Source organism: Vipera berus (assembly GCF_964194415.1).
Source record: "Vipera berus genome assembly, chromosome: 1".
In the NCBI taxonomy this organism is placed as follows: Eukaryota; Metazoa; Chordata; class Lepidosauria; order Squamata; family Viperidae; genus Vipera; species Vipera berus.
Genome location: NC_138202.1, coordinates 274453579 through 274467446, shown reverse-complemented (window position 1 = coordinate 274467446; position 13868 = coordinate 274453579). Strand labels below are relative to the sequence as shown.

At 37.6% G+C, this 13868-nt stretch overlaps 1 protein-coding gene across 1 annotated transcript in view; it reads right to left on the bottom strand.

The window, feature by feature from the left end:
• Positions 1-1072: 1072 nt before the first annotated feature.
• Positions 1073-13868, bottom strand: part of PLEKHG1 (pleckstrin homology and RhoGEF domain containing G1) — a 105218-nt gene continuing 92422 nt past the window's right edge. Inside the window, exons 13-18 of the mRNA XM_081312959.1 lie at positions 13421-13459; positions 12407-12429; positions 11058-11243; positions 10165-10281; positions 7537-9190; positions 1073-4621 (exon numbers count right to left, since the gene is read on the bottom strand). Of these exons, the coding sequence (XP_081169085.1) occupies positions 3567-4621; positions 7537-9190; positions 10165-10281; positions 11058-11243; positions 12407-12429; positions 13421-13459 (3074 nt within the window). The 3' untranslated portion in view covers positions 1073-3566. The remainder of the gene's footprint in view (positions 4622-7536; positions 9191-10164; positions 10282-11057; positions 11244-12406; positions 12430-13420; positions 13460-13868) is intronic.

The following is a 13868-nucleotide window of genomic DNA, read 5'->3' as shown; positions in this document are numbered from 1 at the left end:
GATCAAAGAATGCCGATTGGTGGCCCCCAGGGGGAGGGCGTTCTCTGTGGGCGCGCCAGACCTGTGGAACCGCTTGCCGGTTGAGCTCCAGATGGCCCCCGACCTTCGCTCCTTCCGGCGCGATCTAAAAACGTATTTATTTGAGCAATCTGACCTGGTCTGATGGGTTAGGGTTGGGGTTTTAATATGTTTTTAATTATCGTTTTAAATTTTAAATTTGGGCATTATATTTAATCGTTTTTAACTTTTATATTCTGTTTTTTATATTTATTGCCCTGTACACCGCCCTGAGTCCTTCGGGAGAAGAGCGGTATAAAAATATAATAAATAAAATAAAATAAATAAGTGTGGAAAACAGTCTCAAGTCATTTTTCCCCCAATGCCATTGTAACTTTGATTACTGAACAAACTGTTGTAAGTCAAGAACTAGCTAATTTTGAGGTAGCATACATCTGGAATGCTGGAAAAATTTAAAACAGCAGTTGCTAGCCAGGAACAGGCAATGATTGCTGTTGACATCAGTAGTCAAACAAAAACTGCAAAATCTTTTTCCCACTATGTTAAAGAATTTGGTAGCTGTCCTTTTTGTGTTTTGGATTTTGTTGTATTTGTAGCTGCTAGTAAACTCTGGCAGCTGGCCAAAGACACTGATAGTAGGTTTGCTTTGTAGATTTTACTCCTGGCTTGTTATTTTAATTTTTGATAATTAGATTCCACTCCTGGTAGTCTAGACAGGGCTTTTTCCAAATTAGTTGCAGTGATTTGAATATGTCTTACGGGTGCATAAAAGGTTATTTTGAGTGGAAATATTAATATTCGTCTTGCCTAGCCCTTTCACCACTTTTGACTAGCTTACTGGGTATAGAAATCCCACATTCTTTCTATGGCCTGAATGCATTGATTCTGCATTTAAGCTTTAGTTTTGTCTTCTCCAGGCTGTTGGGATGCACAGAACTAGGTTGCTGAAGGTTGGCACAGTAAAGCTTTGTTTGTTTAAAATATAGAGCCTCAGCAACTATTTCTGCAATAGTAAATAAAGTAGTTCATTAAAAAGTCTATTTAAGTAACTGCTGCAAGCAAGTAGTATTTATTTTTTTTCTAAGCAGCATTTACTTACAAGTTTGACATGCTTTAAAGTAAGCTTTTAAGCATAACAAAAAAGCGGGACTCTTCTACATGTACATATATTTTTTACATAATCTTTACAAAATGAGTTATGTAAAAGTGCAACACAGAAGGTCTATTTCTTATCAATAGAATAAAATGGTAAAGCATGATATGTTGAAATGAGGAAAGCTGGTGTGAATTCATCCAGAATAAGCAACTTCATTTTGCATTTGTCCAGTAGTATAGTGCAGGTACTACCAGTGAATACAGAATATTTTTTTTAAAAAAAAACAATTAGACTTTTTTACAAACAATATTACCTGGATAAAATCTCTAAAATCTCTTCAAAGTTTTGAAGGAGAGCTGTAAATTATTAAAGAGATATGCCCACCTTTAGAATTGGACAATAATGTACAGTACATGTGATAATGAGCCCCTTACATACAATATTCTCTGGCCCCAATATTCTAATTTTAGCAACCATTTTTACGTTCCCCATATTTTGTTCTGCCCCGATAATGAAATAATGTGTGCAGAAGCAGTCAGTGGTTTCGTAGGCCTATCTAGTCACCCAAAGGTTAATTCACATTCTGGGTATGAAAAGGCACCTACTTGATTTTGTTTGGACACAAGAACTTAAAAAGAAAAAAATATGCTTGGAGCAGGCTAAAAATCTGAATACCCTTAGCCTTCTAGAATTGTAAATCTATTTAAAATATCTTCAGAAAAAATGTGTAATCTTCTGAATTATTCAACTAACCAAACGCAAACATAATATTCACATGAATGAATATGTTTCCTTTCTCTTTTGGCCACTGTACATATTTTATAAAGTAGGTTCCCCGCCCCCCCAAATTAAATATTTTCTTCTAGTTTTGGGGTAGGGCAATGGTGTTATCAACACAATAAACTACATGAACTACATAAAAAAGTTGGAGGTGGCGTTCCTCAAAATTTTTTTTGTTTCATTCAGATCAGAAAATCATTATCATTCCCTTTGCTTTTACAAAAACAATGTCTTGGGCTCATCCATATTGAATTTTAGCTATTTTTATTTTATTCCCTGCCAGCAAGGTTAAAAAGTACTCAAAATATACTGACGCTTGTCCCTTATATGTCGTTACATAGTTCACTATTTTAACAGATTAACAAAAATCCTCCAGTATAACAAAGGAAACATGACCTCGTTACTGCATCTGGATTCCTATTACTATATTTATATTATTTTACATATTTTATTAAATAAATCCCTAAATTCATATGAACTTATTTTTCATCTGTTTACTAAACACTTTGATTTGCAGTCAGCTTTTCTGTGGAAGTAGGGGCAGCTTCCTGATGTAAGAAAAATAAAAGTAAACTAGCATTCTACTAAGAAAAACACACACCAGAATGATGCATTTCAAAGTAATTCAGGAACCATACCTCTTTCAGTACTTATTTCAGTAGAAGGGATTATGTACTGGTTAACTGATGGCTTTGCCAAATCACCAAGTCATGTTCTAAAAATTCTGACTGCTATTATGCTTTTTGACGGAATGATGTAAGAAACCAAATCCTGTTCAGTAAAATGCACTTCAGTTGGTACTTATATCATTAGTGTCCTTTATGTGCAATTTGGTCGTATATAGATCATGGATTCACGTATTTTTTTCAAGTGTTTCAAGCTGAAGCTGTTTTACAAAAAGGATATGTTCAGCAACATTAGCATGAGAAAAAAAATCCCTATTCCGATCTGAAGAAGCTCTTTAGTTGGTCGGTCAAATTTTAAACTTGTCTCTAGATCCACTGCATGACTGATGTCAAGACTGATTGCCAGAGACTGGAACCTGTGCCAAGAATCCTTCAAACTGATGCCAAAGCCAGTATGAAGACTTTGCAAGTGGATCTTAGGCTGCTGTTGATTTGTGAGTATCAAATTTGTGAGTTGGGAAATATGATTTCTTGCAGGTGGGGTAGAAATAATGTGTTTAGTGCATCGAGAAAAAAACAGGTTTTCTAAACTAGAATTCTTGAAAAAATGTTCTTGCTTGATCCCAAAGATCCATTTGGTCTGTACCATTTGCAGTTTTACTTAATTAGAACTGTGTGGAAATGTAACTAGTGCATACATGTAACACATTAGTACATTTCAGTCCAGGTAAAGCAGTTCATTCTTCTGTGTTACAAACTATTTTTAAGCAAATAAATTACGAATACACAAAGTTTAACCACTGAAGATGTTCCACTGTTCCTTCTTTCCCTTTCTGTGAAATTATTGTGTATGTCACCAGTTCTGATACATACTAGAGTTGCTAAAATTACAGTGTATAGAACAGAATGATACAAATGCAAGGTATTGTTCCTATAATGGTAAGTAGAAATATATATACAACAACGTGACTTACAAGAACTGGTGATCATACTGTAACTACAGTATCACACTAAGGCAGAACAATGGATGTGGAGGAAAGGCAACATTAAGCAAAACTACTTGAACTGAGACACTGAAATTTTTCCCTTAGGGATTGGACAATATTTGGCTGATTACTAGATGGCACACTCCATAAGTAATCATTCAATTTGTCTGAATCACTGCATGTTGTCAAGAAAGAATCTGATAGTTTAGAAGGATCCAGCAACTTGCCACTGTGAGTTTCTGAAGGAGTAGAAGAGTATGGGTTCATTTTAGGATCCAAGTCCTTTGTTTGGTTACAGAAAATCTCTAAGTCAGATCCCTCATCTTCAGATTTAATTTCAACATAGTCGTCGTCATCTCCTTCTCCGTTGTCAGTATCTTTGAAGTTACTAAAATAATTGTGGGTTGCTATTTGTGCATTTGAGGGCAAGTTCCTTTTAACTCTCAGAATTTTCTGAGAATCTTGTAGAATAACTTCTGAGACATTTTCTGAGATCTGCTTTGTCGCATCGCATGTTGAATGGCCAGGGATAGCAACAGACCCTGATTCTTGACAGTGGTCAGTCAGAAATATTTTGTTAGAATTCAAATGCTTCTTCCTCATTTCAGGTGGATAATTTATTGATTCTTCAGACTTGTTGAGCACAATGGAGCAAGACGATTGTGACCTGCTATATGCCTGTGGCTTTGAACTGCTCTCTGTCCTCCCTAAAGAATTATAAAGGTGGCTGTGATACAGGTTCTCTTTATTGGGCTGATTTATAATAGCACTCCACCTTTGTGCAGGAATGTGTGGACAAAGAGGAGTCTGAAAGGAAGGCACTGAGCAGGTTACAGGCCTCACATTTGGCGTTGTCCCCATCTCTGTAAAGGAGCTTTTTGTCTTCAGGTGAGGCGTTTCTGGCCAAGGAGAAAAGTCAGAGAGTTCTCCATTACTGTATGTTGAGTGCAAGAGCCAATTTTCAGCTTTTAAGCATTCTGCAGCTAAGTGAGATGTAGACACAGGTGACGAGTATCTTATGTTTGTTTCTTGAGAAGTAATCTTCTGTGTTTTGGGTGAGGTTTCCCGGAATACAATTTGATCATATAGTTGAGAATATTCAGCAATTCTTGCACCTAAAAAATAAAGGGAAGATTAAACTAACCTTAACAAATAATGACAACACCACCAGTATAAGTCGACATTTCCTGATAAATAAGATATTTTTTAAATAAACTTTTAGTCAAGTGTCACAGATTTTAACATGCCATTACTGCAAAACATACAGATGAACATTTGATCTTAGTCACAGAGATCTTCCTCTCCCATTTCCTATGCTTTCTCCATTTTCTCAGGAAGGACGTCTCTGGAGCAAACTGGGGCACATGAAGTACATGCAACCAGAAGCCCAAATGAAATCCATCTGTATAACATATGTATCCCTTAATTTTATTTTGGGATGCCTTCAGGTCAATGTTTACTCCTGGCAACTGCTTGAACTAGTCCATGAAGTTTTCTTGGCAAGGTTTTTCTTTTTTTAAGTGATTTGCCACTGCTTACTTCCTAGGGCTTAGAGTGACTGATCAAGGCTACTCAGCTGGCTTCATGCCTAACATGGGACTAGAATTTATGGTTCCCAGTTTCTAGAATGATGCTTTTAACCACTATACCAGGGGTCAGCAACCTGAAACAGTGAAAGAGCCACTCGGAACTGGTTCCCTCACAAAAGGAAAAACTGGGAGCCACAAAAATATGTGCGCATGCGCATACATGCGCAGAACAGGGTTTGACTGAAGAGTGGAGCCAAGGCGAGATATGCACCTGCCCTGCATATTTGAATTGATTGGTTGAACTTTTTTAGTCCCACTTTTATTTTTGGACTGCACATGGCAGAGGACTGGGAGCCGCAGGAGACGGCTGAAAGAGCCGCATGCAGCTCCGGAGCCGTGGTTTTTTTTAAAAAAAATTCCATTTATATCCCGCCCTTCTCCGAAGACTCAGGGCGGCTTACAAGCTTAGCAGTAGCCTTCATTCTATGTATATGCCTGCTTATTAGGGCTTTCATACACCCCCCAAGCGGCATTATTACAAAGTCAGCTTAATTGCCCCCAACAATCTGGGTCCTCATTTTACCTACCTAAACTGGCTGTAACATCTAAGATGACATAATGTGCCAACTACTGTTGGGAAGCACCCAGCCTGGCAGGGAGGAGGGATCAAGCATGGAGGTAGCCTGGAGTCACTGCACAATTGCAAAAGGGCTAAAGCCAACCTGCCCTAAATTCCTTGAAGCCTGATGTAATTATTCTCAGGAATAGGCTGCCAGACAACATAATTAAAGTAGATAGCTTGAACTGTGCCCGTGTGGCTCTGGTTGTTCATGCCTGACAACTACTGCCACACAATTTCGTCTATCATTTCTTCTACATACTTATTCCTGTAACTAGAGCCTAAGCAATTCTCTGTCTCCCAATGCTAAAATAAAGTCATATGATAGTATCTAGGAAGCGCACCTTTTTGCAGCAATCCCTGCCCTGTGGAACACCCTCTCTCTTGAGATCTGGCAGGCCCCCACCCTCCTTGGCCTCTGGAGGGCCTTGGTGAATGGGTTTTTCCCACAAGCATTAGGTTAGGGAGTGGCTGGAGCCCTGCAACTCTAAATGTCAATGAAGGGAAGAGAATCTGCTTTTGGGTACCATGAGGTTTTGTGGGATTTTTTGATGGGCTTTTTATGTTTTTACTCCTGTTCTGTTCTTCTTCATTTTTTTTGAGCCAACCAGGATTATTATACATAAGATGGGAGGCCATATAAGTCCAATCAATCAGTGAATAGTTTTCAAGTCATTTCTGTGTATCTTCTCAAAACATGGTTGCTCTCTTCATGTGCACAATGAAAACCCACTAATCTTTTATGACACCATAGCTAGCCCTCTTAACATCTCCCCCCTTCCCAATATAAAACCTCCCTCTCCATTTTCCACAATAAAATTTCTGGAGAAGACAATAAAACTAAATATTATTGGTAAATTTCTTACTTCAAGCAAATATGAGCAAAATACAACCTATATTTTTGTCCTCTAATATTTTTTTAATTAAATGAAGTTATGTATCAATTTAGAATTTATGGTAGGCAAGTTCTTACATGCACTGAGCAACTCATGGCTTTTCTGATTTAAATAAGACACATGGCTCAATTTAAAAGCCAATTAGTTAAGCTAGTACTATAAAATTCAAATCAGAATAACAGAGTTGGAAGGGACCTTGGAAGTCTTCTAGCCCAACCCCCTGCTCAGGCAGGAAGCCCTATATGCCATTTCAGACAAATGGTTCTCCAATCTCTTCTTAAAAATCTCCAGTGTTGGAGAATTCACAACTTCTGGAGGCAAGTTGTTCCACTGATTAATTGTTCTAACTGTCAGGAAGTTTCTCCTTAGTTCTAGGTTGCTTCTCTCCTTGATTAGTTTCCATCCATTGCTTCTTGTTCTGCCTTTGGGCACTGTGGAGAATAGCTTGTCCCTCCTCTTTGTGGCAGCCCCTGAGATATTGGAAGACTGCTATCATGTCCCCCTTGTCCTTCTCTTCATTAAACTAGACATACCGAATTCCAGCAGCCGTTCCTTATATGTTTTAGCCTCCAGTCCCCTAATCATCGTTGTTGCTCTTCTCTGTACTCTTTCTAGAGTCTCAACATCTGTTTTACATTGTGGTGACCAAAACTGGATGCAGTATTCCAAGTATGGACTTATCAAACCATTATAAAGTGGTATTAACACTTCACATGATCTTGATTCTGTCTCTCTGTTAATGCAGCCTAGGACTGTTAAGGACTGTTAAGCCAACAGTGTGTTGCAGTTGCCAAAAAAGCCAACACAGTCCTAGGCATTAACAGAGGAATAGATTTTACTAATAATGAAGCGCTAGCATAAGTATACTTATTGGAATTTTCAGTTCAATTCAAAGAAATATTGACCAATGGATGGATAATGTATAAGTCATTGGGTTGAAGTATTCAACAGATCAGTTTAAAAAATGAGGGAAAATATAAACATACCAATGGCAGGTCCACCTTGTTTCTTCTCTTCTAAAATGGCCGCTAAGTCCTTGTGCTTTGATTTCTGTTGCCGACTCAGAAGTTGCTCTTGCTCTGAACTTTTTACTTTCAAAAACTGATTTGCTTTTTTAATTTTTTGACTGTATTGTCTTGCCATCATAAAAACACGATTCTTTGTTTTATCCACAGAATCCAGTTCACCATTAGTATTTATTGCATTTACTGTGCAGAGAATATTACTGGGTGATTCATAAAGGCTATCAGCAAAACCTCTGTCATTTGGAAGTGAAGATCTGTTGAGATCTATTAGTGAATTTGCTTTACATGATGTTGCCTGTTCAAACTTAATGTTGGCTTCACTTAACCTGGCTACCTTGTTTGGCAAAGTTTTTGAGAAAGCACTTTTTTCTGGTAGTGGGAGCATAGTCAATGAAAATTTTATATCTTTATTTGGTCTGCTAGATGCTTGATTATCAACCTCATCATTGCAAACAGGAAAAGCTGCAAGAACGTGATCTCGTGCCTTTTCTTCATTTTTCTTGATATAATTCTCCAGGTCGTTCCAGATTTCATCTACTTCCTCTGACAATTTATCTGCAACAGACTTGTGAGAGAGTGAATCAGAATTTGAAGAATTCTCCGCCAAACCTAAGCAGCCACGATCTAATGGAACATAATGATAGGGATTTTCATCTTCACTGAACTGGAGGCTTTCTTCAGAAACAAATTGTCTGAGCTGGTTACAGCATGCAAAATCTGTTTTCATACCCAGAAAACTTCTCTTTTTGGAACATTTAAGGTGATCATTTTTTAAATTTGACACTTCTTCTGGAAGGCCTATGGTATCATAGATATTCTCCTCACTAATCCTCAGCTCATAAGACCTGACTGATGAAGCCTCCGTCCTGGGAACTGTTTCATTTCTGCTAGAAATACAAGTCCTGTTTTGAGATGGTTGAGGTTTTTTGAAAGAACAATCTTGGTCACATGTCTCATAGAGTGAATCCTTAGCTGATCCTTGTGGGGCACGGTTGGACTCTTCCCTCTGAGCCAGCCCCATTAACTTCAAATCTTCAAAACTTATATTGTCATAGACATGATCTATGTCATCTATAGTCAATTCTTCTGAAGATTCCTGACATTCTTGCAGATTGTCCATGTCATTTCTAGAGCTTTTAATTTCATTCCAAGAGGCACTTTGATCATGGTAATTCTTTCTATATCTTGCTCCAGTTTTACTTTCACCAGCGCTGCTGGCCCGCCTCATAATTCTATGAGACTTGTGGTTGGAAATATCATTTTGATGAACTATTCCCACATGCCAGCTGCAAGGACGGTTTGATGGGATCCTTTCTTCACATGCAATGGAAGTTAAATTGGATGTGGAGTCTGATGGCATGAACATTTGGTAATCATCATCATCGTCGTCATCACCTATATTTTCTTGCAGAGGACGTCTACTTGGGAACAGTGCTTGCCGAATCTGATGGTCTGTCCAGATATTTCTCACTGCAGATGTTCTCCCCAAAATATTTGCCACAAATGAGCTGTTTTGGGGAGTAAATTGTTCAGATAATTGACTATCCCCACTGCAGGAAAATGAAAGCTTTGTGTTCATCTGGGAATGAGCTTCATCTGCACACTTTTGGGAGTTCTGTGAAGTTTTCAAATATAGAATATTATTAGTCTGTATTCTAATCACATCAATGCTAATCATGAACTTAGTTCTAAAATTTCTGATTCTTGTGTAGTCAAAATGACACTCCTCAATGCACAGGAAGAAGGCACTGGTAGCTCTGCTGAATTCTAAGATTTAAGAGGTATACTCCTGTTAATTCTTTTACGAAAACCAGGACTAAATAACATGCAAGGAACCAGGATACTGGAGAATTCTTGCTTGCATGGAAACCTGTATGTATGTCTGTACACATAAAATGGTATTTTTCTATAACCACCTTGTGCCTTTTGAGTCCCAAAATTTGGAAAGTTGCTGTCATGTCCACAAAGTTGGAAGAGAATCACATAATGCTACTTCATCCTGGATCATATTTTGAGCTAAGCTTGTTTTAATAATCATTAAGTAGAATCTATTGATGATCAACATTTTTTTTCCTTCCCAGAGATAAGTCACAGGTAAGGGGATATTACATAATACAGACAATGGGATATGCAGACAGTATTAACTGATCCTTTATAACATTTTTGTTTTTATTGATTATTGTGTTGCAGCCTCTGATTTCCCCCCCCCTTTTTACTTCATTTGCATCTCTCAACACATGAAAAAAAATCAGTTTTCTTTGATATTTTTTATAGAAATTATTGGAATTCAAATGGTTTCATGTCCATGTAAATTTCTTAATATCATTACAGACATGGCTTAGCCCTCTCGGATATTATTTCAACTTGCTATTCTACGGTACCTCTCTAATGTTCCCTGGTAAACTCCCATCCAAGTATTAAACAGTTAATCCAATCATATTTACTCTGGTTGTTTTAACTCCTGACTGAGGAATTCTGGGAGTTGAAGTCCACAAGTCATTAAAAGGGCCAAGTTTGAAGACCCCTGCTCTTAGCTCAACCAATTTTGATTAGGTGCTGCCATGGTGATTTCACAACTTTTTCAGTTACCTGAGTTGTTTCACATGTGTTGAGATTAAAACTTCTTCGTTTCTCAAAATTTTCAGTAACTTGACTATTCAATCTTTTGCGGCCTCCCTTTGGTTTTTGCTGTAAATGTTGAGCGCTCTGTGGAAATGGGTGAATATTAAACTATATGTCTAATTTCAGCCAAAGTAAAGCCTAGCAATTTTCTGAGTTCAATGAGTAGATGCTATATTTCAAATGATACCATGGAAGACTCTTTTTTTGTATAATTCTTCTATCTACACTGAAAGATGTCTACAATGGTCTCATGGAGTAAATTCAAATAAGATTTCTCTGGAACTGTTGTTGTCACTATGTTTAAAATGTTGGTAACACACGAATACATGCAAATAGTGAAATTCATGAATGTTGATAAGATGAAGAGGTATCAACAAGGAGAAGAAATTACATCTTCAACTGTACTTTCTGCATCTCTTTTTTATATCTGATGCTTCTCAGTCTTTTTCCCTGATTCAGTCTTCCCATGTTTTTTTCTATTCTTTCAAGTGTTCACCCTCTCAGCACATTACCAAATTTCTTTCTGGCAGCTCAGTATAAATATTGAGGATTGGAAGGAAAATCTTTTGAAAGAATTCCACCCTCTCTTGCCAAGCTCCATGGACTAACCTTTGGCAGAGGACAGAATGCAACAGTGGTTGAAAACCTCAGAAATTTCTACTGCATTCTCCCCAATGGTTAGGATGCAGATCTGAAAATGTTAACCAACTCTATTACTTAATTTAGGTAGCTGAAAGCTAAAGCAAGGATACCCTATTATTTATTCAGCTTACTGTCGTTAATGGAGCCATTCTACATAGGATACTGAACATCAATAGATCAATGTGTTATCTCTCCATTTCATGAAATAAGAAGCTTACTTGTTCAGTCTCTTCTTCATCATCAGCATCGGTTTGATCTGTAACATCTGTGAGAATGTTATCCTCCTGACCACTGCTATAGGCTGCTTCATTTGAATCTAGCCGTTGGCAATTCAATGAGTGATTCTTCCTGGGACTGAGAAACAATTCAGCTTGAGATAGCAGGGCTCCTTCAGTACTCAACCGCTAGGGGTAGGGAGGGGAAAAAATACAGATTAAGTATTCCATATTCTGTACTAGGCAATACACCTTTTATACAGCCTAGCAGAGTTTCCAGAACAGTCAACACTGCTTTTCATCCCCGTGTTACTTTGCTATTAAAAATCATGCTCTTTTTAAAGCAATTTTCTTGTCTTTATTTTTCAAATTATTTCAAAAGAATGGCTAAATCAGGGGTCCCCAACCCCTGGTCTGTGGGCCAGTACCGGGCTGCAGCATGCCAGCAATTGGTCTGCACAAACAAGAAAAGCCCCATTCGCGGGATGCAGGCAGCACACAAAACCACACCCCCTCTGGTCTGCGGAAAAACCTCTCCATAGAACTGGTCCCTGGTACCCAAAAGGTTGGGGACCTCTGGACTAAATGATTCTGCCTGCTGTGGTCCTGGGTCTTCATATCTGGCCCTCAACATATTGCTCAAAGACTTAGGTGGCCCTTGAAATTGTCCTGTTCTGCTTTAAAAATATGTCCTGCATATTGTGGTATGCTCTGCAGGGCATGCATATGTACGCTATTTTTATCATTTCTCATATATTCTCATGCACAGCTTTTATTTAACAGCTGGAGTGATTCATTTAACAAGAAAGATCGTAAATGGGGCAAAATTCACTTAACAAATGTCTTGCTCGTAACAGAAATTTTAGACTCAATTGTGGTAGTAAGTTGAGGATCAACTATAAATAGGTGATAAATATGCTTTCAACGCCATTGGCAATATTCAAGATCTGTTGAATTTTTTTTTTAAAGCACTCCTGCGAGTCCCTTGGACTGCAAGGCGATCAAACCAGTCAGTCCTAGAGGAGATCAACCCTGACTGTTCTTTAGAAGGCCAGATCCTGAAGTTGAAACTCAAATACTTCGGCCACCTAATGAGAAGGAAGGACTCACTGGAGAAGAGCCTAATGCTGGGAAAGATTGAGGGCAAGAGAAGAAGGGGACGACAGAGAATGAGGTGGCTGGATGGAGTCACTGAAGCAGTAGGCGTGAGCTTAAATGGACTCCAGAAGATGGTGGGGGACAGGAAGGCCTGGAGGAACGTTGTCCATGGGGTCACAATGGGTCAGACACGACTTCGCAACTAACAACAAACAACAACAACAAACAGTTCCTTGACTAAACAATATATTTACCTTTTGCAAATTTGGGTCCATTTCTGAAATGAATGAAAAACAGATAAAAGTATTATATCATGACTTGCATATATACTAACTTTTAGTATATCATTTTATCTAGAGAGAATCAGAAGAAATTTAAGAATGTTTAAATGTATGTTTTGGTGTAGGTTGGGAAAGATATTTTAGAAAATATTTCCTCTCCATGGAAAAACTATTCAGTTCCTTAGTTAATTGGATAGAATTTATTCAGCATACAAAACTCCTTCGGAAACAGCTAATAAGTAGCACAGAAGTGACTTTAATACACAACCAAATTAAAAGGGTTAAGATAAAAGGTAAATAAAGCAAGCAGTGAGAAATCTTTGCTCTTTATAAGGCATGCACATGTCTATTTTTTTGTTTTCATTTGGAGGAGGAAATAATTTAATTCAGGGCTATGCAGTGTGAAAACACCAACCTGCAATACTTTAAAGCAACTCCATTTTTAAATATAGCAGTATGATCCAGTTAAAACAACAACAGCAACAGAACTTTAATTACATCGGAGTGCAGTCTCATATGGCAGCCTGAAGCACCATACATGATGTTTTCCGTCCACATGTCTAAATTTACCATAGATGTGTGTCTTTAGTTCAGTCACACTAGGAAGGATTGGTGAGTGGATGTATGGCATTAATAAGCACCATTTTTGCCATTTAATGCTTACTACCGGATGTGGATGCTATCACCATTAAACAATTGGAGTTAAATATAATTCAGGCATGTTGGAAACATACTCCCCAAGATCTTTATTTTATACACACACAGACACATGCTAAGGCCAGAAGTGTTTTTTGCTTATTTGAGAAGCTGCTATTCTTCACAATTTTGTATTATTTATGACACATCTTTACTAGGAAAGACTTGATGTTACTTCCTATATGAAATGCAGTTTGTACAATTAATTACATGAATAATTACAGTGAAATGTGCCATGCTTAAATGTGCCTTGTTACTAAAGTATATTTTGTATTTTAATATGTAACTTACCACTTGACTTTGTGATTTTATGAACTCTGGAAGAAGGTTCTGTGTGGAAAAACATGTATTTATTAATATTTTTATTTATTTAAATGTAAAAATTATGTAATTATGTATTGTTATCTTCTATCACTACCAAGCTGAGGTGCCTGGAAATGGAATTCTCTGTATCTTGATGTGGCTGCTGAAACCAAGCTACCTCAACAGATTATGAGAAATCTGTTGAGGTAGCTTGGAATATATAGAAAACACTATATATTTTAATATCATTCAACTGCACAACAGAAATGTAGAAACTTATAATACTTTCAAAATGAGAGGCTTATTAGCTCAAGATTGTCAAGCAGTGTTAATGATAACCTGGTTTTACCCCTTGGTCTTTAAAGGAAATGTCATGGGATGGAGAACACCTGGCCTGCAGATATTCTTTCTTCCTAGAACTAGGGTGTCAAACTGC